At 39.6% G+C, this 24707-nt stretch overlaps 1 protein-coding gene across 1 annotated transcript in view; it reads left to right on the top strand.

The window, feature by feature from the left end:
- Window positions 1–24707, top strand: part of map3k3 (mitogen-activated protein kinase kinase kinase 3) — a 126579-nt gene that overhangs the window by 27721 nt on the left and 74151 nt on the right. Inside the window, exons 3-7 of the mRNA XM_048560874.2 lie at window positions 1203–1324; window positions 1436–1476; window positions 13437–13536; window positions 15915–16028; window positions 23401–23521. Of these exons, the coding sequence (XP_048416831.1) occupies window positions 1203–1324; window positions 1436–1476; window positions 13437–13536; window positions 15915–16028; window positions 23401–23521 (498 nt within the window). The remainder of the gene's footprint in view (window positions 1–1202; window positions 1325–1435; window positions 1477–13436; window positions 13537–15914; window positions 16029–23400; window positions 23522–24707) is intronic.

Here is a 24707-nt window from a genome sequence, read left to right on the forward strand (position 1 = left end):
CCAAACAGCATCAGAGGAGCAGGAAGGCTGACGTTTCGGGCCTAGACCCTTTTTTTTCTGAAGAAGGTTCTCGGCCCGAAATGTCAGCCTTCCTGCTCCTCTGCTGCTTGGACTGCTGTGTTCATCCAGCTCTACACCTTGTTATCTCAGATTCTCCAGCATCTGCAGTTCCTACTATCTATCAAATTATGTAATGGTTTATTTAAGGCATAAGATAAAGAAATCTCTGGAAAATCTGCAACAATGAAACTAATCAATGTAGCTAAGGAGGTTTTGCAGGAGTAAGCAGGTCACATAAAAAATATTTCTAGGATCTCTAATGAAATATGGCTGGCAGTGAATGGACGTGAGGGAGGGATAAATCATTTTAGTGGAAAATTGAGAGATCCTTGGTACCAGAGGCTAAGGTAGACAAATTTAGAACTCTGTTTGATGCCATATGTATGTGAGGAATAATGTAGATGCTTGTGGATATATTTTTGTATCAATTACTTAGTGACATTTGCCTTTTTACTTAATTTGTGTTTAATGTGCATTTTGCTCTGATTTATGTTGAAGTGAAAGGTACAAAGTGAAATATTTTGTAGGAGGATGCTTGAATGAAGCAAAAATGATATGATTTGTTAGGCAAAGTAGCCCATTTTTCCTTGCTGTAAAATCCTGCATTTACCAAAGTGTTTAAAACATCTGAAATTTGGGTGCCATATTTCATAGAGTTTCAGACCATATAGAAGGTATAAAGAGATTTCCTACATTGTTGGAAAGATCAAAGTTATGAGCTAAGATTAGAGGAGCTTAGATTTCTGTCCTTAGAGCTGGGAAGGTTAATGAGAAATTTGAGATGTTCAAAATTATGAAGAGCTTTGAAAAAACTGTTTCCATTGCCAAGTGAGTTGGTATCTTGTGAATATCATCTAAGGCAACTGCAAAAGAAAATTTTTTTTTTGTTCAGTGAGTAATGGTGATCAGGAATTCTTTGCCTAAGTAGATAATAGAAGAAAATTCACTACTAATTTTCAAAACAACACATGATATATTTATAATGGGAGTATTTGTAGGGCTGTGGGAAAAATGCTGGGTAATGATATGGTTTAGGTAGCTTAACAACGGACATGGTGTATTGATTTTTTTTTGGTCTAGGGTAACTGTAACCATTCACCCTCTGGATTACATTAACGTGGATTTCACTTATAATTTCTCAGATGAGCAGGAAGCTTTAAAGTCCATTATGAAGGACCTGGTTGCCCTGCAAATGGGACGAAGGAGCCGAATGAGTGGCTATGACAGCGTGAAGAGTAAAGCCAGTGTCCGCACCAGCAAGCAGGTGAGAGCTCATTGAAATGAGTCATTTGTTAAAGGTTTGACATTGAGTATCATCTTTGTGAACTTCGCAAAATTGCACCTCATTAATGCAAAAATTTCCATGTTGTTGCAGAATGATGTCCGAATAAAGTTTGAACATAATGGTGAAAGAAGGTACGTGATGTCATAATGTCATTGATAACTGCGAGTAATGTTTACAAAAAATTGAAATTTTTCTTTGATTATAAATAACTGATTTTTTGTGCAATTCTGCAGCAATGACTTCACCTTGTTGATCTTGTAACTGTGTGTTACTGAGATTAGATTGCTATTTTCTGCTAATTGCACGTTGTTGAGCAGGATTCAAACAATCTGCAAGTGGATATAGAGATAATAAGAACTGCAGATGCTGGATAATCTGAGATAACCAGATGTAGAGCTGGATGAACACAGCAGGCCGAGCAGGAAAGCTGACGTTTTGGGCCTAGACAGGTCCAGGCCTGAAACATCAGCTTTCCTGCTCCTCTGATGCTGCATGGCCTGCTGTATTCATCCAGCTCTACACCTTGTTATGTGCAACTGGATATAGAAAGCTTGAGTGAGTGAGCATATATTTGTCACAAGGAATATAACGTGGGGAAAAAAGTGCAATTGTTCACTTTAGCAGGAAGAATACAAAGGCAAAGTAACGTTTAAATGGAGAGGAATTAAACAATGCTGTGGTCCAAGGGATCTTGGTGTACAAAATTTAACTTGCAAGCTCAAGTTAATTAGGAATAATTAAGAAGACAAACAGGATGCTGGTCTTTAATATAAGAGGGAACAGAGTCCAAAAGTAGATAAGGCATGCTACAGGCATACAGAATGTTGGTAAAATCTAACCTAGGGTGCGGCATGAGATAATGGGAACTGCAGATACTAGAGAATCCAAGATAACAAAGTGTGAAGCTGGATGAACACAGCAGGCCTCTCTGATGAAGGGTCTAGGCCCGAAACGTCAGCTTTTGTGCTCCTGAGATGCTGCTTGGTCTGCTGTGTTCATCCAGCTTCATACTTTGTTATCTAGGGTGCGGCATGTAGTTTTGGCCTCCTTGTTTAAAAAGAGATGTACACATTGGAGGTAGCTCAGATTAGGTTCACTCAGAAGAAGAACTAGTGATGAACTTTCTGAGCCATTAAGGCTTGACAAGGTAAATGTTGAGAGATTGTTTCTCGTGTATGTGATCTAGAACTCTGGGACAAAAATAAGACATTGACCAATTAAAATGGAGATGAAGAATTTTTCTGAGGGAGTTCTCTAGAGAACTCTGGAGACTGAATCATTAGTATATTCAAGTCTGAGACAGACTGATTCAAAAGCTTTGTGGAATAGGTAAGCAAATAGAACTGAGGCTGAGATCAGATGAGCCATGATCATATTGAATGGCTTTAGGGAATGTATAGCCTATTTCCCCTGTGTCTTATGATTTTTTGTTGGAATTTTGGAGCAGTCAGCCTAGTACCTAATTTTGGAAGTGAGGCCAGGATTTCCTGATCTGTTGTGATATCATTGCTTGAGTGGCAATGCAGATTTCACGTTTGCTAGATGGTTTTGGTGCTGTTTTTAGTCCAGTTGGGCCACCTTCCTTGCAAGGTGAAGAGGGGGTGGGTTCAAGGTTATTTACTATGGTGCCTGCATCGGTACTCATCAATGTTTACTGAAGAAAATGAATGACTTTTTTTAAAAAAATGCCATTTCACTTAATGTGATTAACAACAAGGATAATAAGCATCTTGATTTTAAACCACCTCTACAGCCTGCATCTTTGTCTTAATATTGCTGGACATTAGAAGTACAAGTGTGTTCTTTGCATCTATGATTGCTTAGGCGTTAATGATGGTGGAATATGTCGCCCTGTTACTGTTGACTGTTAATTTTATCACTGGGAATATTTACCCTCCCCTTTTGTGGGAAAATTCCAGAAGCAGCAGCACAGCCTGTGCAATTATGGAGCAATTTTCACTCCATTCCTTTTATCCGGACAAAAGACCAAATGGTATATCTGCAAGGCATCGGTTCCCTGCAAGTATATTGCCATTTGATGCTGTATTTGAAAATTCACCTTTATTCTCTGGAAGGCTTGCAATCTATTCAATCCTCTCCATAGTTTCAAAAAAAAAGCCAATACTTGAACCAGAAAGATGCACAGTACCCCAGGCACTAAAACTGACTGAGTTTCCATGAATGAGCTTGATTGACTGAAGATTTATTCATGGGGCACCAGATAGACAGGCAATTGGGAAACATACTGACGTTGCACATTAATCCACATGCATTGTTTAAAGTTATCTCTAGTAACATCCTTGCACAGAATTGGAGGCTCCCATGGTTTAGCTGTGTCAATCTGTATCTAAGCCCAATGAGGAAAGCATACATTCTCCACATAGGACAAAAAGGTACTGTCCAGTGACATGGACTTCTAATTGGTTTTGACTTGGACACTTTTTATATGGGGCTGAATTTCTATAGAAAAGAGACACTTGGCTGACTTTTTATTTCTGGCCTTTTGTCAATATTTTCATTTCCATTTGTTTCCTTTTTAGCCTGTTTCCCTTGCTCTGGGTGAATTTGTAAAGTTGAGCAGATGTTTCAATTCCAACTGCTGCTCATTTTTACTTTCTTTTCTGAAAGATTATCCCAATTTGCTTTCTAGCCTATGTATCCTGGATTCTGCCTGGGACCCTCTCAATGATACTGCGTAGAGGGATGAAAATTCTGACACGTCCCAAGGGAAAATGTTATGGTCCTAATCTCTTATCCCAAGTCTTCCACATTTATTGATAGACTGCTTTCAAATAAACAAACTTGTTTGCAAATGTCATTTAAGGCCTGGACTGAAAAGGTCCATTGCAGCTCTTTATAAGTAATAGGACCATATAGTTTACCTGTAAACCTTTGAAAACTTTACAAGAGGTGCCAGCATTTAGGACCCAGTGTTCTTTTCCAAATCAATTTTTCAGCCCATTTCTGGGAGTTGATGTTTATGGACATTTCCAGCAAGATCAGACAAAGCTAATTGTGGAATTTCTTATCTGCAGTTGAAACTTCTTAACTGATATTTGCCAAAAAGGAGATCTGTTGCTAGGTGTACTGACCCCAGACTGGTATTGTGTACATGCTGGAAATTATTTTTTTTGTCATTAATCTTAATCCTTAGTTTACAGTTTTCTTCAACAAGATAGGAAACTGTATTTAGTGTGTGCTGTGAATCTGTTCCTTGTTTAGTATTCTGACTCAGTAAGGATAGATTTGAGATTTAATGATGCAGGGGTAAACTTAACCTTAACTTTAAATTCACTTTCAAAGTATATAGAATTAACTGCAATATAGAGAGGGAAAACATGCCAAGGCAAGATTGTACTGAGAAAAAGACAGGAGAGAGGTGAGAACATAGCGACACAGCAGCAATAGCACTGCATGTGTAAGTTGATAATCGCTTCACATCTTATTTGTTGATACATGGGGTTTCACTATTGCTGGCAAGACCAACATTTCTTTCGGTCCATAATGGCCTTGGCGTTGGTGAGCCTGAATAACTTTTGTTCATGGGTTTGGAAGGGAGATCCAGATCTTTAATAAGCAACCGTGAAAGAATGGTAATATGTTTCAAAGTCAGATGGGGGTTTGGCTTGGAGGGCGCGTGATGGTGTTTTTATATGTCTACCACCCTTGTCTTTTGGCTGATGTGGTTTGTGGATTTAGAAGATGCTGTCAGAGAAGACTTTGTGAATCGCAAGTGTGTCTTGTGGATGGAACATGTAAATGGTGATTGAAGTTGTGAATGTTTAAGGTGGTCGTGATACAAGTCAAAAGAAAATGGTGTCCGAATTACCAAACAGCACTAAATCAGTTTGAGGTGTAAGGAAGGTACTAGCATATTGAGAAGTAACAAGTGGAATTTGTCAATAAAAGTGAAATGGTATATTTTGATTTTAAAAAATGTCAAAGTAGTGGTAATGCTTTAGGGAAAGCTATATGATGTGGAAGGGAAAAGGAATTTGAGAGTCCTTAGCAGCAAGACAGTTAAAGTATCAAAGTCGTAAAGGTCATTAAATGCTAATTCCACACTGGCTTTTATGGCAAGAGGTACAGAAGATAAAAGTTGAGATGTAATGGAAAATCATGCAAAACTACATCTAGAAATGTAATTTTGAACTCCCTACTATTAAACAGTTAGTCAACAGAAAACAAACAGCACAGTTTAATTGAAGTGCAATAGATAATACAGTTCTGAAGAGAGTCATATTCTAGTCAAAGCATTGACTGTTTCTGCATCCACAGAGCAGGTGAATATTTACAGCTTTTTGTTATTCCTTGCAATTACCTATGTCAACAGTGTTCAGCTTTTAATCTCCCAAGATGCTGGCACTCATGAAGACGTGAAGAATTGAGGCCAAGTTTGTTGGAATAGCAGAGAAAATAGTGATTTTTTTTAAAGAGCTGTTTCAAATTATGAAGAAATGAGTCATAGTTGATTGAAACTAGTCAAGGGGTTTAGAACAATTTGACCCAGATATAAAATTAAATGTAACAAATTTAGGACAGAACAGAGAGGAAGAAAAAAGTCTCTTTTTTTCCAACCGAAAGGTTTGAATTTGTGCAATACACTACCTGAATTAGTGAATGTCCACAGAACCTTATCAACATAAGCTAGTATTGAAACCAAATGCTGGAGAAACTAAACAGGTCCAGCAGCATCTATAGTGAGAGAAATAGCTAAGTTTTTGAGTCCATTATGATGATGACTCAACTGCAGGCTTGTTTAGGTTACATTCGCAGTTGAAGCAAAGAGAGCAAAGGGTCCCAAAAATTAGGACTACTGCTTTTGTTGAAGATAAATACCAGTGCAGACTAGTTAAAAGCAAAGTATTGTGGATGCTGGAGATCTGAAATAAAACCAAAGTTAAGGAGGAGCAAGTCAGACAACATCTGTGGAGAGAGAAACAACGTTAATGTTTTGAATCCAATATGACTCTTAATCAGAACTGAACATTTGGGCTGAATGGTCTGTCTTTATTATTTATATTTGATTTGGCTAATGTCATTGTAATTTTGAAAATCTTGATAAAGGATTAACAGCATTTTCACACAAAATAATTCAGGTATGTAATGTACTGCTTGGAAGTGTAATGGAGGCAGGGTAAGTTGAGGGTATTTATAGAACATAGAACATTACAGCACAGTACAGGCCCTTCGGCCCTCGATGTTGTGCCAACCTGTCATACCGATCTGAAGCCCATCTAACCTACACTATTCCATGTACGTCCATATGCTTATACAATGACAACTTAAATGTACCTAAAGTTGGCAAATCTACCACCGTTGCAGGCAAAACGTTCCATTCCCTTACTACTCTCTGAGTAAAGAAACTACCTCTGACATCTGTCCTATATCTTTCACCCCTCAATTCAAAGCAATGCCCGATAAAAATAATATACAAAGGTATAAGGAGAAGGAGATAACTCTTGGTTAACAATAGTGCTCATTTAAAGAGCCTTTACAAACACAATAGATTGAATGGTTTCCTTCTGCGCTGTTACACTTCTGTCATTTTGTGGTAAATCAAGGCAGGAGTTAGTGAATTTCAGCATTGACAAGATTAAGAATCTTAAGAGACTGTTTCACACCCAGTCTTTGCAGACTAGCTGGAATTACAGTAAGTAAGGATTTTGCTTGATTGACATTGTTTCTAATTCATTCCAGTAACTTGTATTCAAATTCAGTGAAAAATGGTTAAATTTGAAGACCATAGTAAACTAGTTCCAGCAGTTGATACTGAAGAGGCAGTTCAGTCATAAACGGAATTCGGCAAAATCTGTCAATTGCTAAACAATAGTAAATAATATTTTGTAATGAGGGATTGGGAAACCACATCAGTGAGAGTGGATGAACTCTAGGCTTTATAACCTACTTCATTCATAATTCTGTCATGATTCTTGGTACCCAAAGATTCAGGCTTTTCTTACAACAAGAAACTCAGAACAAAGGGATTGATGTATCTGCGGCAGTAGAATGAAATCAAAAACATAGTATTGCAGATGCGAGAAATGTGAAATAATAAGTGGGAAATGCTCACCTGGTAAGGCAACACCTGTGGAGAGAGAAACAAAATTAATGTTTCCGATTCATCAGTTTTAATGAAAGGTCATCTATCTGAAACATTTTTGGCTGTTCCAGAATTATAACCAGTCTGTTCTCCTCATCCTTCAAGGATTCAGCATCTTTCAGCATCACTTTTGGCATGTTATACTAGAGCAGGAAATTTTCAAAAGAGTGACAGACTTTTAAGACAGGATTGCTGAAGACGCTAATGACTCCTGCCTTCCACTTGCCTTCAAACCTCCCAATTTAACTTCTGTAATGCAACAACAATATTGATGTGAATTGAAGCCCTGTCTATAAATGTACTTTACAGTGCTCATCTTAAGCATATTAGCAGGATTCACTACAATCAGTGATGTTTTACTATCTGGGTGTAGAAAGATCAATGCCCGGGTAATGTACATTGCTGTGTTATTTTAGTGAGAAGTTTCTTTATTCATTCACTATCTAAAAGTACACTTCAAAACTTTCCAAATGGGCATTGCAGAAATTATAGCTTTGTTATCCCTTCCTTGAGCAATTTGCATTTTGCCTCAATCCAGTTGTATCGCAATGTGCAGGCTAGGTGGATCGGCCATGCTAAATTGCCCGTAGTCTTCGGGGCTGTGTGGGTTATAGGGGGATTGGTCTGAGTGGGATGCTTCAAGGGGCGGTGTGGACTTGTTGGGCCGAAGGGCCTGTTTCCATGCTGTAGGGAATCTAATCTAATCTATCTCATTTAATATATATTCAGTCACAAGCATACAGTCCGAGGGGTTTTATAAATTACCAGCCGCTTGGCATGACATAACTGAAGAGCCTTAGACAGCGGCTGTTACCCATTGCGCTTTAATGATGACTGTTGAAGCTTTAGTGTGTCCCTTAGCTCACAGCCCTGGACTGTGGAATGTTAGCCTGCAACACTGTATGCTCTGGAATATCTGCAAGTTTCAGGCAGATTTAATGCTAAGTGCCCTTCTCACCTCCATCCATTTTTTTTCTATGTTTGCTTATATTGTTCCAGCACTCTACTAGTTGGTATTGTTACATTGCACATTTTAAACCATTTGACAATTGTTAAAAGTAAATAAAGCACCATGAGTACTGTCGTACAGGCAAGAAAATACGAGGTTTGATTTTGTCTGATAAGTAGGTTGACTTCAGCCATGAAAGTATTTGGGGATTGTTACAACTTAGCTGAACACATTCTGAGCCGGAGCATAAATGTTGTTATGTGTTTGACTGTTGGAAAAACATGATTTTGAGCTTGCCTACAATGCCCCTCATGGCTTTAGACCCTATCAGTGGGATGGCTAGCAAGCAAGCAGCCAGTGGCTGTGGATACATACTCATCAAGAAGCTGAATGTCTTTAGAACTGAGGGATGGAATTAACATTTAAGTCAGATACCTTGGTCGTTTTGTAATAAACAAAATACGTATAACCTGATTTGAGTACTCAAGTGTCGTGATTAAAAGTTGTATATACTTTATTACAATATTTCTTAACTTCATACTGAATTACAGAGTATTGTTATAACATGTAGACTGATGCTTCAAATGTTTTCATGTGAAGGAATGTTTAGTTTGCAGTTTTTCAGGGACTTGATTCAATGTGATTATGTGCCAAGTCTCTCAAATACCTTGGTCAGAAAACAACCTAACTTTTTCTCAATGGCTTTATATGTAATTGTGGCACTGACCAGATCATTTAGAGAAAAAAAGGAGAAATAAATGAATAGATAACAGCTGTGGCTGTTAACTGTGCACTGAATTTGGAAGACAAGTCTTGATTGCTGCAGTTATTGTGAAAAGGCGCTGTGGTTTGTGTACAGTTGCCAGTACCTGACCACAGAAATGTAAGGTAGATGGAAGTGACTGGGACTCAGGAGCATAATAATAAAAAAAACTTGAAAATAAAGTTCGGCATAGAGTAGCCCCTGATCTGTATGTAGCAGTTTAGGGGTCATTCTAAAGCATTTAGTCATTGACAAATATCTGTAGCTCAGGTTGTGGGTGAGGTTGTTGACTTGCTCGTCGAGCTGGCTTATTCTTGTTCATTGAGGATTTGATAAGTATGGGTTACTTTTCTGTATACTGAGGTTTGGAACTCTCCGTTGGTTATACACTAAACTTTTAACATCCAGAAATGGAAGAAATGAACGAGACCAAGCCAGCTAGGCGAGCAAGTCAACAACCCTGCACGTAGTTGTTCCCTAATTTTTAATGCTGCATGCTAAAAGCAGTTATGTGAGTTAATTGCATATTCGTACAAAGACTTAATTACCATTTGAAACCTCAAAAGCAAATTGCTAGGAGAGGAAAAGAAATAAAAATTGTAATGTTTGTGCTATTTTATACATGAGTTTTGTATAGAAAATCTGGCCCATAAGTTAAGCTATGTGGGTGCCAGTGAACCATACAGATCTGAAAGTTTAAATTCCTGTCCATGTTGCGTTCATCCAACACATTTCAATTCACTGACCTACATTATCTCCCGTCCCAGTGATGCTTCAGATTATAAAATTCTGATCCCTGTGTTCTGATTTCTGTCTCCAACCACCAAATTGCTTTGTCTTTCCCTATCTCTTTAATGTTGTACAACACCCCTTCCAATTTCAGCCTTTTGCACATGCTTGAGCACCAATGGCCCAGATGTTCTATTATATTAAAGGTGCAATTATATAAATGCAGGTAGTGATTTTTGTGGTTAATTTCAAGCACAATGATAGATAGTTAACAGGTGGCTTCAGTCACTTTGGAATAGGGAAGGGAACAAAGTTTTAGGATTTGCAAGTGCTGCTGAGAATATAATTAGATTGAGCTAGTGTAGCAAGTTCAAGTCTGTTCTCAGGTGAGTGAACATAGCATTGTTTACTCAAAATAACTGTAAGGGAGAGAAGGTAGGGGAGGACATATTTCTCAAATGTTTTAGAGCCAAGCTTCTGCTCCATGTGTTCTGATCTCACTTGGGCATAGCTGTTTCCACATATGCTCTATAGATAATCTTAAAGTAAAGGAATGGTTAACCCTATTGCTCTACCTTTTCCCCCTAAGTTCTTTCACTGTACCCCTTTTTCCATACTTTGTTCTGCTTGAGCTTATGTAATAGCAAATTACCTCTCGGGGACTTCCACCAGAAGTATGACGATGTTATCACCAGAAATGGAAAGAAATTCAGGATGAGGATGGATCTATGGGAAGCTAGACCTTAAGATATGGGAGCAGAAACAGGCTGTTTGGCAGTGTAAGCTCGATGGACCATTCAATGAGATCATAGTTCATCTGATAATCCCCAACCTTGGGATTATGCCATTTGGTCCTAGATGTTCCCTCAAGGGATAACAACCTCTCCACATCTAACCAATCAAGTTCCCTAACAATGTGAATACAATTACATAAATAATCTGTCATACCTTTTTGCATGGTAAGCATAAGTATCCTGTCTCCAGAACCCTCTTATATCTCCTCTGTATAATTTAATTCCCTCTCGTTATTCAATTAGCTAGGGGCGGCTCAGTGGTTAGCACAACTGCCTCACAGCACCAGGGAAGTGGGTTCAATTCCACCCTCAGGCCACTCTCTGTGTGGAGTTTGCACGTTCTGTCCATGTCTCTGTGGGCTTCTGCCAGGTGCCCTGGCTTCTTACTACTGTTCAAAGACTCTCAGGTTGGGTGGATTGGTCGTGCTAATTGTCCATAGTGTCAAGGGTGTGTAGATTAGGTGGTTTGGCCATGAGAAATGTATGGTTACATGGTAGGGGAGTGAGTTGGTGTAAACTAGTTGGACCAAATGGCCTGTTTCTACACAGAATGAATGCTATTCTAATCTGTTCTCTTGTTCAGTGCAGTTCAAATGAATTTCTAACACTGAAAACTCAGCAAAGAATATCGCAGCACCATCTTCTTCCCACAAAAAAATCTTTGAGCCATCCATTTAAGCTCCTGTTTTGTTCACAGTAGCTGAAATGATGACCCTCAACAGCAGGCATTTCTGGAAATGTGCCTCGTTGATGGGCCTCTTGTGTACACCTCTTCAGAAAGTGGATTGCATTTTTTTTTGTATTTTGACTGCTAACATTTGGGATTTTCATTCACCTCTTACTTTGAGGTAGGGGTTAAGAAGCAGTTCCACTACATTTAAATAGAAAGCTCACGTTTACAACAGAAACAGCTCGGATGCTTCAGGCTAAACATTTTTACCCCAGGATTAGAAGGATGCTAAAGAGTGTGCAATGATGTGAGTGGTATGAGACTTGGGGCTCACTCTGTACGAGATGGAGCACTCTGCTAATTAAACATTATCATGAACATACCTCTCATCTTCGGCAGTCCTCCTCCTGTGTGTGTTTTGTTTCCTGACAATTCCATTTCTGGTGTAGGTTCCTCTGTAACTTTCACCTGTTATTTGAAAAATTAACTGATGTGCATATTCTACATTTTCTGTTAATTTGTCATTTTAAATTTCTGTAGGAAATTAATTGTCTGATTGTTCTAATATTGTGAAAAGAAGCAGACTGGCATTATTTACAAGCCAGATGTTAGGTTGTAAAGTTGGTCTGCCTGCTGGCTTAAGTCATTCCAAGTCCATCAGTGATCAGCTTTTTGACATAGCAGTATGTGACGCTCCCTTGTTTTCGACTCTTGCACCCGACAGTGTTGTCCTTTGTAATTGACTTCAACAGCATTTTATTTCCTTGCATTTTTTTAATATTTTACAAGTCTTCCTTCCTTTGCAGTGGCAATAACTGCTCTGTCTCCTAAAGAAAACTTTGTAAATTTTTCCATCACTGACTGAAATAATGATGGTAAAGAATATCCTAGTAGAGTTGTCGGTCCTTACCTGTGCAAAATCACTCAGAACATGAAACCTGCTACCCATTAGTGTAGCCTACAACTGATGATTAGTCATGATCGTTGAACCCCACTGTAGTGGATATGTGGGTTGTTTAGGTATGGAAGACTCTTACAGTGTGAAGTTACAAGTAATGACTGACGTTTTCAATAAATATTAAAAGCTATTTAGGACTGGTCTGACTTTAAAATAACAGAATTTGTAGTTTCTCCCTTTCTTTTCAAGTGTTCCAAAATATGTTATCACCTCATAGCTCTGTTTAAGTTTCTGTCTTCTCCCAATCCATTTCACTTTTGTTTCGCTCCTGAATGGTGAAACAGATATTGAGACGTGTCCAAAACTGAGTGGGTACCTGTTGGGTGTTACTTCTGATTTTTTTTTTGTGCAATTTCAGTTGTTTTTGTTAACAATGAGTACGTATTTTGAAATAAGCATATTAAGAAAAGTAGAAGAGAAGGCTGCCCTTTTGGATAATTTAGTGTTGTTCAAGTCACAAAGTGGTTGTGAGCACGATTGCAGAATGGAACCTCTCCACCTAGTCCCAATAGAATTTGGGTAGCACAATGGCTCAGTGGTTAGCACCGCAGCCTCACAGCGCCAGGAACCCGGGTTCGATTCCAGCCTCGGGCAACTGCCTGTGCGGAGTTTGCACATTCTCCCCGTGTCTGTGTGGGTTTCCTCCGGGTGCTACGGTTTCTTCTCACAGTTCATAGATGTGCAAGCTACATGAATCGGCCATGCTAAGTTGCCTGTAGTGTTCAGGGGTGTATGGGTTATAGGAGATGGGTCAGGGTGGGATGCTTCAAGGGGCGGTGTGGACTTGTTGGGCCGAAGGACCTGTTTCCACACTGGAGGGAATGTAATTCATAGACCATGCCTCATAGCTGCCTATTAATGCTGAACATAAAACAAACTAAATGTGTTTGAGTGTGGAGGTGGAAAAGCACAGCAGGTCAGACAACATCTGCAGAACAGGGAAGTCAATGTTTCAGGTTTTGGCCCAAAACATTGACTCCCCTGATCCTGAGATGCAATCTGACCTGCTGTGCTTTTCCAGCTCCACATTTATTGACTGTAACTTCCAACATCTGCAGTCCTTACTGTCTCCTGAATGTGTGTTGACCTGTGTTGATTTGTGTATTCTTTTGTCCATGTTATCAGAATCATACAGTTTAGCCGTCCAGTTAAGTATGAGGATCTGCACCAGAAAGTCAAGACTGTGTTTGGGCAGCTAATGGATTTAAATTACACTAACAATGAGGTAAGTGTTCAAGACTTTGAACTGATTTTATTTGGGGAATTTAGACTGTCTGCTTGGCTCTCTTTTGAAGTTACCACTTCCCCTGCACTCTCTACCTTCTGGAACTTTGTGCCTTTTGCCTGAGAACTCATAAGAATCATTTTTGTTATGATGGGAGTTTCCAAACTTTCTCCCATTAGGGTTCCCATTTCAATGCTGCAAAACTGTGACCCCTCAATGAGAATTGTAAAAGCAGGGAGTGGATGTGCCTGTAGGAGGAGGGGTATAGAATAGGGAGTACTATGAATCATTTCATTGTTTCTTTTTGAAAGATTGTAAGTCCTATGACTTTTACTGTTGCAGAAATCTTGAGGTTTAGTCATGTCGGCTGCGCCCACAGGTTGAAAATATGTACAATCTGCCTTTACTCAGTACGAGCTCCTTGGCAGCAATCACTGCTTTGAACCTCATTATTGCAAATTTCAATTTAGCAATCTCATTTGGAAGCCCTGTGCAATGAACTAGGCTATTTGCTCTCTCAGCCACCTTTCAATTGAAATTTTGCCATCTAGGCAGTCATTACATTGCCCCTTTCTTCATGAGTTATTCCCATTCTTTGAAGTTGCCATTATTCATTCATTTCCCACCACACACCCCCCACCTATAGAAAAGAAATCTTTGATACTTTAACATGCCCACACCAAGGTCCCTTTCTTACGCTGAGCTTTCTTTGACAGTCTTGAATACGATATTATTACATGACTTTAAGTTCATCGCCTATTCCCCTGGAGTCCTTTCAGTCTAGTTTGCAACCAGCTGGAAGTGTTTGCCACACTTTGGTCAAAGTTGTCCATGACACCCTGTGGAACTTCACCCAGAGTCACCTATTTTCAACTCCTCTACTGGCCTTTAGCTATTATTCACCTCATAATTCTGTATTGACTCACCTCCACAAACCTTCCAGATCACACTTGAAGCCTACTCCTTCCTACCTTGGCAAATCCACCACAACTCAAAAGGTTTCCTGTATATTCATCTCCATCCTTCCTGATCTCCTCCTTATGAGCTGCACGCTGTTTCTTCACAGCATTTTCTTAAATTTTGAGATCTACTTTTGTGTGTCAGATGCTTAACCTATATTTCTCCTTGCAGTTCTTGATTCCAGGGCAGCTGTACATTACTGGACTTACTGTCAATAAGAAGTCCAATGATGAATCCTGCAACTGAACTTGGTCTCTTGTAGCACCTGTGTACCTTTGGTGCTGATGCCAATATCTTCCTTGGCTCAGGCTTAAGGTATTAGACTACATGTCTGTTTGAACCCAAGTTGAACTTTGGCCCCCAAGTGTGATTGATGATCAATGCTTAATGCATTCCACTGCTGCCTCAAAATTTGCTCAGCACTTTCAAGCAGGAACCTGATAACACAGATGCCTGCTTTCAGAACTAAAGCCTTGCATTAGAAAAATGGCTAGTGAGCTGAAACTGCCAATAAGAACATACAGAATTATTTCTGTATTTTGTGATGCTGTAGCAAAGATTAAGGTTGCATCAGGGTAAGGTCATTAATTGTTTCAAGGAACATCATCACTTAGGTGTTTGTTCTGTGGGCAGCATCATGCATAGAAGCAGTTACAGCTTAATCTGAAAGAAAATATATTTGGTCCATAGCTTTCTTTCAGTTGTAAAATGAATATTAAAATTTAAATGAAAATTGCTAATTGCACAAGTACGCTCCGAATAAGCCAGGAACTATAAAAGTTTGGCAGGGCTGCAGTGTGGCTTCTACTTTTTGCCTTTGGTTCCCTTATGCAGTGGAATCTTAATTATCCACCTGGTGGATAGAAATTGGATTAAGTTGTAAACATGCCCGCTGAGCCAGTGGGTTTGGTTCCAAATGTTTCGTCACACTGCATCATCAGTGCGCCTCCAGTGAAGCGTTGGTGTCCTGTCCTGCTTATTATTTATATGCCTCGGTTTGCTAGTGTGGTTGGTATTACTTGCAATTCTGTTTCTCAGTGGTGTGTACACAGGATTGAAATCATTGTGTTTGCCGACGAAGTTCTGGTTAGAATATCAGGCCTCCAGGAATTCCTTGGCATGTCTCTGCTTGGCTTGTGCGATTATTGATGTGTTGTCACAATTGAATTTGTGTCCTTTGTTATCCGTGTGACATGATATAAGTGAGAATTTGTCGTGTCTCTTGACGGCTTGCAACTGCATTTATATATGCCCCACTTTTGGGGAAAAAAAGAGCATGAAAATAATAAGATTCTGGATAAGTGAGATAATTTGGCACTTTGACTCCAATTTATTTATCTTGCTAGTTATCACAGTGATTTGTGGAATTGCTTGCATTTTGCAGTTCTTTAGTTTGACTTGTTTTCTCTTGTCGTCAGCTACTAATTCCATTGCGAAGCCAGGATGATCTTGACAAAGCTGTTGATTTGCTGGATCGAAACTTTAACATGAAGAGCCTGAAAATCCTGCTGGTAGCTCAGGAGAAAAACCATGTAAGTGTTAACATTCCTCAGTCCTCAAGGTGAACAATTTGTCTTGGGAGCACCTGGCTCCTTAAATAAATAAAAGCAGGAAACAATTGTGCGAGTCAGGAATCTGGAATGTTGGGCAGTAACTTGAGCAGCAAGCAGTTCTCTCTTTGAATTTTTTAAATATAACTTTGGGTAACCATTCCAGGTCAGCATTATAAAATTCTCCATTGTTCATTTCTTAGGGCCTCATAGGGAGGGAAGAAGCAGGGAGTGTAGCAGACTGGCAGAATGAGGCAACCGCAGTTATTTGCAGAGGAAGCAATGTGGCAGAACATTTAAAACATGGCTACCTGATTTCCTTGATGTTGTTTTAGTTCAGTCTGTTCGCTAATTTTGAGTGACCCTTCTGAGCAAGGAACAAACAAACGCAGGTTTCTGCCTTGCCTTTTATGGATCATTCCATTAAATGAAGGTTCACATGCTGTTTTGTTGTCCATATTCTTGGTTGATGAGGGCTAAGGCTAGAAAAAAAGGTTTCAGGATAGAATGCAAGTTTTCCCTACATTTGAACTCAGTCACTACCACCAATCCCCCTCACCATTATGCTTGCTCAGTCAGGCTGGCATGCTGATGTGCACACACTTGCTGATTTACAGGCAGGCAATGTTCCGCTTAAGTGCAAATTCAATGTGAAAGTGAATTGCGTTTCTTACTGATGTTGGTACCACCGGTTGATATTATCAGCTAGTGTGAGTGTCAGTACCAAAACACAGTTGTTTGCACATCATCCTGAAAGAACAGGTGGAGTTAATTTTATTCCCAAGCTTTGCCCCTTCTTGCTAGTGGATTCTATTTGTTCCTTAATCTTTCAAATGGAGTTCCTATCATGGATGCCAGCTTGTCGCAGGCTTCAATCTGCCATATAAAATAACCGTACCATGACCCATGTCAGTCTTTCTGTCGCTCTCTCTCTCACACTCCTGCACTGACGACTTCTTTTAATGATTTTTACAATGAAGGTACTGTCTTCACGCAGTTCTAAAAAGTTAGGGAAAGCTTCGTTGACTTAAAGTTCAAAAACAGCATATATCTTCAGTTTTTCCTTCTTAATAAATAAAAGCATAGTGAAACATCATTTAGGTCCTAGGAAGGTTCTGTAGAACAGCATCTAACGTGATATTGAGCTGTCTCACCTTGGTTCTTGGCACCCCCGCAGTATTCACTGAAAGCACTGCATTGTGGAGTTTTATCCTGGAGAATTTCTTTCAAACTAAAGACACGCTCCAATTTAGCAAGATTTGGTAGAGGTGTGTATTTTATAATTTCTTGCAGTTACAAATGTATCTGTAATCTCTAAAGGTGCTGTCCCTAAACTGCTCAAATTCTCAGAAGACACTCTACAAATCTATTCATACACTAGCAGCAGTAAAAACAATGTTTGTTGTGTCTTTGTTCTTCAAAGTCTGCCAGTTACCAATGACTGCATTCAGGAAGTGCTGGCGCACATGAAGAATGAACCCATCAGTGCCAACTCTGACTACCTATACATAGACAACAATATCATGCACAAAGGATCTTTAACATGGTGGAAGAGGAGGAGATGCATAGAGATAGTTCAAGAACAAGTCCTAGACAAACTGAAGGAATGGGTTTTGTGGGTGAATTGATTAAAATTTGGCATGTCCAAGAAGCCAGGATTGTGAACTCAATGGGCCAAATGGCCTGCATCTACATTGTAGGCATTCTATGAAGTCATCAGATTATCATGACCTGGGACACAAGTCTGTTCTGTTTGAGAAATGTCCTCTCTGACCGCTTCTTGTAGGAAATGTTCACTACTGTATTCAATAAATCCTCGTCAATGTTCCGTTACCTGACACGGGCCTGATCTTGTAAAGGAAAACACCAAAGAACTGCAGGTGCTGGAAATCTGAAACTAAAACAAAATTTGCTGGAAAATCTCAGCAATTCTGGCAGCATCTGTGGAGAGGTTACAGAGTCCAGTGACACTTCCTCGGAACTGATAGTAGCTGGGAAGACGTTGGTATATATGGCCCCAGATCCCAGGAAAAGAAGTCCTATGTTCCATATATGGGCAAAGCCAGATTACAAGCTGTAAAAAATATTAGCCGCTCACAGTATTGAAAGGCTTTGAAGAGATGGGGAAGGAAAGCTTTCCAGAACAACAGAAAGCACATCAAACAAAATAGGGTGCAGAAACAATGATAAGTGACACCAGCAGAGACAGAAAATGAAGAAGGTTCTAGGCCCGAAACGTCAGTCTTCCTGCTCCTCTGATGCTGCTTGGCCAACTGTGTTCATCCAGTTCTACACCTTGTTATCACAAGATTCGAACAGTTTCGTTTAGGCATTGCCAAACTGGGAACCTTTGCAATTTCGCAAGCATAGTGTAGCATATCTCGTTATTCAGCTCAGATGGAAAAGTACCACTTTATTCTGCCCTAGTCTAGCTGCTATCTTTTGTTACCTTCCACTGCACATGCGCACGTGAGCATATATACAAATGCAAGAACACCCCCTTATACTTATGAGAACAGTGCCAAAATAGGGAGTCTGACATTTAAGATGGACAATAGTTTCCTTTGAGGGTAATTATTTGTTTGGAATTCCCTTCCATATTGAACAGGGAGACTATCATTGAATAGATTCAAGGCTGATTTGGACAGATATTCGGTTGTCAAAGGAGTGGAGGTTAATATGAAACAGACAGGAAAGTGGAGTTAATGCCGCAGTTAGAACAGCCATTATATGGTTGAAAGGTGAGGCAGGCTTGAGGGATTGAATACTTACACGTTCTATTTCTTGTTTTTTTTTAAAGTTCATTAATTTGCCTTTTTGAAGGAACTCTATTTGATGAGATTTGTTCCTAGTTTGGAAAAGCTAAGGCTTATTTGCTTCCTGTTTTGCAAGTTCTGAACAGCTAGATTAGCACAGAACCTGGATCTTCTCTTTTTTTGATGTGAGTTTGTAGAATGCCTTTAGTTACTAAGACAAAGGACAACACAGTCTTAAATTATTTCAAATCCTGTGGTGTTGGCTTGTTGAATTAAGTTGAAATGGAGACCAGCTACAATGAGAGTTGTTTGATGACCGCTGTCTGAACGTTGTAGCGTTGTACCATTTTTTAAAAAGTTTGCCATATATTTCAAAGATCCCAAATAATTCAGGATTTTCAAAAGGAATGTGAAACAGGTTTTTTGTGTTTCACAATTAGGGCTGTTGCTTACAGTGCCTCATTGGAGAACATTGCTCCAGATTGGTGCTGCAGATTTATGGAGGATCTTCAAAGTTACATTGCATTCATTGTAGCCTGGTCAAATATCTGCTACACCACAGACCAATGTCACCTTAGGACAGCCTGTATTTACCAGTTCATCCATATTCTGAAGTATTTACTCACTCACCGAGCTATCTATCTTACTATCAGAATGTATGACAACAAATGTTCAGAAGCTCGTAAGTGTCTTTTTGAACTAGCATTGAATTATTAAGACAAGCTACGCCTCCATGGTGACACACAAGCAAACAGATGCACCACAGGCCCAATTCACATTTGAACCAGGTCAAGCAAGGCAGTGTTATCCCACCGACCATCTTCTCGACCATCTTGTTACGATGCTGCGTCTGAGCTTCAAGCTCTGTGTTGGAATAAAGCCAATCCACAATGCAAATAGAAACCTGTTCAATCTCCACTGTTTGAAGGCCAAATCTAAAATTTATCCCTGTTTTTGAATTGCAGTATGCAGGTGATGACTGGATCTGCACACACTGAGGTCATGCTCCATGCCATTGCCACCACCTTTGCTCAGGCATACAAGAGCATAGTTCTTGTACTAAATATTCATAAGACAAAGGTCCTCTGTCAACCTACCGTGCCTACCACCCACCATTATCAGAATCCTAAACAAGAACTTGGACTCTGTGGAACACCTTCCACACTTGGGAACCAACTGTCAACAAGGGCAGATATCAACTGTGAAGTTCAACACTGGTTTTAATGTGCCAGCCTTTGGTTTCCTGAGGCAGAATATTTGAAGGCCACAACATCAAATATGACACCAAGCTTGTTGTCTACAGAATAGCAGTGATATCGAACCTCTGTATGGGCTATGTACAGCAGGCACCTCAAAACCCTCGCAGAGTAGCACCAGAGCTGCCGCTACAAGATCCTGTAAATCCATTGGCAAAGTAGGTGCATCAGCTTTGGTGTTCTCACCCAGGTCGTCTTTGACCGTACTATATCAGCGCTGTCATATCATTCAAGTGCCTGACAGGACAGTCCCAAGCCAGTGCTCGATTCAGAGCTCCAAAACAGCAGGTGACCCCCAAGACTGCAGTGGAATTGCTTCAAAGGCACCTTCAAAGTCCTTTTGAAAAATTACGATGAACTCATTGACACCTGTGAAACTGACCCAGACAGTCAAAGTGGAGGGAAAGCATCTGTGAAGGATCTCTACATCTTGAGTCTCACCTTTGACAAGGTGAAGTAAAGTGTCGAAAAGAAGAAGCCCATGGCATTCTACCCTGCCATTCCCCAAACAGTGTCTGCCATAGCTGTGACAGGTGCTGTTGGTTATGCATTGGACTGTTCAGTCACTTGAGACTACATTTTTGATATAAAGCAAGTCATCCTTGACCTTGAGGGGGATACACTTAGAAGAATGAGTTACTATGTCGATATATCACCTTTTTGCAGAATAATTGCCTCCACTGCAAACCAGACTACTGCTGACTTGTGCCCTGCTAAATTGTTGCTGTACTTGTACAAGGGAATAAATATTGACATCAAATCATATAGTGCAATTTGGGGCCATTTAATTCCATGCAGGCTATTTCAAAGGCTATCCAGTTAGGTTGCTTCCCTCCTCTGTAGCCTTGTAAATTCTTCCCTTTTAAATATGCCCAATTGCCTTTTGTAAGTTGCAGTTGAATCTAAATTCATCAACCCTTCAGGAGGTATATTCCAAACAATAGGCAACTTTTGTTCAAATAAGTTTTCTTTCTCCCCCCATGATTTTGAATACATTAACAAAATCTCCCTCTCACCTTCTCTGTTCACCAAAAAAGAATCCCAGCCTCTGACATGACTAAAATCCCTCATCTCTTACAATGTCATTGCTCCATTGTATGTTGTTTAGTGCCTGCAATACACAAAGAAACAGTCATAAATGCAAGGTAACCGCTAATAATTCTGGTGTAGAAATCTTAAACTTATTTACATATAATGGAATGAGAATGTGAAACTTGCCATCACTTGGAGTAGTTGCTACTAATAGTCTTTATGTGTTTAAGGAATGGTTAGATCAGAACAGGGGAGGTCTGGTGGCACACTGGATAGTCCCTGCCTTTGAGCCAGAAGCTCAGGGTTAGAATCTCATTTCAGAATCTGATGGCCATGGAACATGTGTTAATGACCTGTATGTTCCTTCCACTGTATCACATCCATCTGACAAGATCGGGAAAGTCTCCTGGTCAGCATGGGGGCGTGGAAAGGGAACTGAAGATGATAAATATATGATGGAGAAAGGAGCAGAAGGTTTTGTTGATGGTAGGTTCTGTGTAGAATGTAAGTAAAGTTTGTAAGATTGGTAGAATGCATTTCAACATTAATGTCTTCCCTCCCCCCACGTCCCCCATTTGACCCATGCCCCACCTTTTGCCACTGTCTACCAGTGCCAAGTAGATCCCGAAGACTTGAACGTTTTCCCCATCAGCCTCTCTTCTCTTTTGCACCCCAGCTACTACATAGCCAAATGTTACACATGCTCAAATTACTGAAGAAATTACGCAGGCAATGTTTACATTTCCACCATGTCCAAGTCAAAATCCAGTAAATGTTTGTCTTTCTATCAAAATGAAGTTTATTTTGGTAAGCAATAGCCAAGGTTTTGTTGCCTGATCTTGTTGTTTGCCACCAGCATGTTCAGGTTTGTCTGTGCCAGATGTGAGATGGGTTTGTTCATTTGATTGCTGGCTGTTTTTTCCTTGTGCTGTGAGTAATGTCGAAAGGTTTTCACAGAATTCACTGTTTTGCTTTGAGCTCCCACTTCCTGTTCAGCACAAAAATTTGCTGGAACACTGATGTGCTTTTTATTTTAAGCTTCTCTCTGTAAACTCTGCCATTGGCAGACTGTACCAGCCCCTGCATAACGTCACTGATGTCTGCTGACTAATCGCATTTTTTAAAAAATATGTCGTCTTACTTTAATCCCCAGAGTAAAAACAAGTTTGGGAAATAATACATAGCGAGAATGAGTACACAATTTTTGGATCCCTTGCTGTTTATTGTCACTTTCTCTCCTGTTAGCAAGATTAAGACTAAACTTGTTAATGCCAATAAAGCATAGCACAAATATTAAATGAAATAACTACAGCTAGACAATTTATATAATAATTCTGAAGCAACAAGTTAAACTATCATAGAGATAGGATTCTAGTTCAATTGCAGCATTCAGCAGCTACAGATATTTAGGCGTTGTGATTATGATCTCAGTTCATTCAAAAAAAAGCTTCCACAGCAGAGGCATGCTAATAATTTTAAAAATTGAAAGCATATAGTGTTCTGGTGCATTTTACAGTATTTTGTTTTTCCAATCTAATGCCTTCTCCTCAATGTAATAGCTGTAGTTTTACAGGTTCTGGCTGAAATGCACCATCCAAAGATCTGTATTTGTGTACAATATGCAAAAATGCAATGAAAGGCAGGAAAATGACATTAAATCTTATTACATGTTGGACATCTAATGTGGTCACGCTAAATGGCCTCTGTTTGTGCATAACACTTTTGTGATCTTATCATTCACATCTTTCTGTGTGAGCCTTGATGATTGTTGGTAGCAGGCTATTCTACATGTGGTATCATACAGTTTGGTAGTGTCGCTGTTATCTCGTGGAACAATATTCATTCGTCAGCTTCAGAATTTGGAACTTTTTTCCTTTTAGAGCAGACATAAGTAAAAATGTCATGGAAGCTATTGGTTTGTCATTAAAACTCAAGTCGTCTAATAGATTTTAACATCGAATTGATTGCTCCTGCCTCCAAATCAATCGCACCCTCTAGCTCAGGGGAGTAGCAAGTGTAGCTTTAACAGTTCTTTACCTTTATGGGTAAGAAGAGAGGAATGAGGACAAGACTAGCTGCAAATTGCTTTCTCTAAGGTTTCCACAATACGCACTGTTATTGGCTGTTCTCCACTAGCCAGAGTGACCAAAAGACGTCTATTCAGCTTTTTCGTCCCAGATGCTGCAGTCGTCTCCAGAAATCAGTCTAGAGTCTTGAAGGAAATTGACATTGCTGCCATTATCTTAATTGTAGGCTGGAAATGGTGAACTTTGGTTGTGCATATCTAATTCCCTTTTCTCCAAATCTTAGACGTCACCAGCTTCTTCAGCCGTTACAAAGCAGCTCCGCATTAAGGCTTCTCAGTCAGTGGGCGACATTCTCAGCACTATTCCTCAGCCACCAGAGTCACGGGGCAGGCACCTCTCTGTTGGTGAGTACCAGGTCTTCAACAATTCAAAAGAATGTTAAGCAGTTCCAACAGTAGAGGTGATACAATATGTATAGGAAGGTTGACTAGAGAGTTTGCAGAAACATGCCCCATCCAGAATCCAGTGTTTGTTTAACTATTTTAGATCTATTTTCAAACAAGTTAAGCAGAGTTGCCATGATGCATTATGGCATTAGGCTAACAAACTCGAATGTTGATTTTTTTTTGGTTGTACAGCCAATGCTTGAGCAAAGCTTAAGTTAAGTTTTGAAATGACTTCTAAAATGTTATAAAACCTGCAGGTAGAGTCTTGAAATCAGACATTTTAAGCTTGTGTTGCCACTTATCTTCCTGGTTACGTTGATGTGGTTATTTCTAATGTATGGGAGTCATATGTCTGAGCTAGGTAGTCCCATTTCAAGCATGAGTGCCTGGAACAGCAAAATTCAAATTCCATTTCCTAAACCTCTCTATAAAACTTAATAATATATATGCAGACATATACCTAAAGACAATGTATGTCCCTGTCTTAGACCAGGTAAAAGAAGGCAGAACTATTCACAAGCTGGCCCTTGCCCTATAAAGGTTTTTACATTCAGAGTAAACAGTTGAGTCTGGACCATTTCGATCATGTGTAACTCATCATCTAGTTACAAAATCCAAGAGCTATTTGAACTCCCAACTGAATTATTTTATTCTAGGATACGCTGTATATAGACATTTTACGGGAATGTAGCAAAGCTGTTGCAGGTGGAGTGTGAAATAAAAAGAACAGTATAACATAGGAACAGGTCCTTTGGCCCACTGAGAGCACCAACACATAGTGCCTTTCTAAACTAAAAATCTTTTGCCTATACATTGTATACTTGTATTCCCTGTCTATTCATGTAATTGTCAAGATGCCTTTTAAACATTGTTATTGTATCCATCTCCACCATTTCCTTTGGCAGTGTATTCCAGGTGCTTATCTCCATTTGTAAAAAAGAAAACTTGCCTCTCACATCTCCTTTAAACTTGACCCCTTTTACTTTAAACCTATATACCCTAGTATTTAACATTTCTACCCTGGGGAAAAAAGACTATCCATGTCTCTCATAAGTTTGTAAACTTCTGTCAGGTCACCCCTCATTCTTCGACATTTAAGTGAAAATAAACCAAATTTGTCAAATCTGTCCTCTAAGCTAATACT

The sequence above is a fragment of the Stegostoma tigrinum genome, chromosome 31 (genome assembly GCF_030684315.1).
Source record: "Stegostoma tigrinum isolate sSteTig4 chromosome 31, sSteTig4.hap1, whole genome shotgun sequence".
Lineage (NCBI taxonomy): Eukaryota > Metazoa > Chordata > Chondrichthyes > Orectolobiformes > Stegostomatidae > Stegostoma > Stegostoma tigrinum.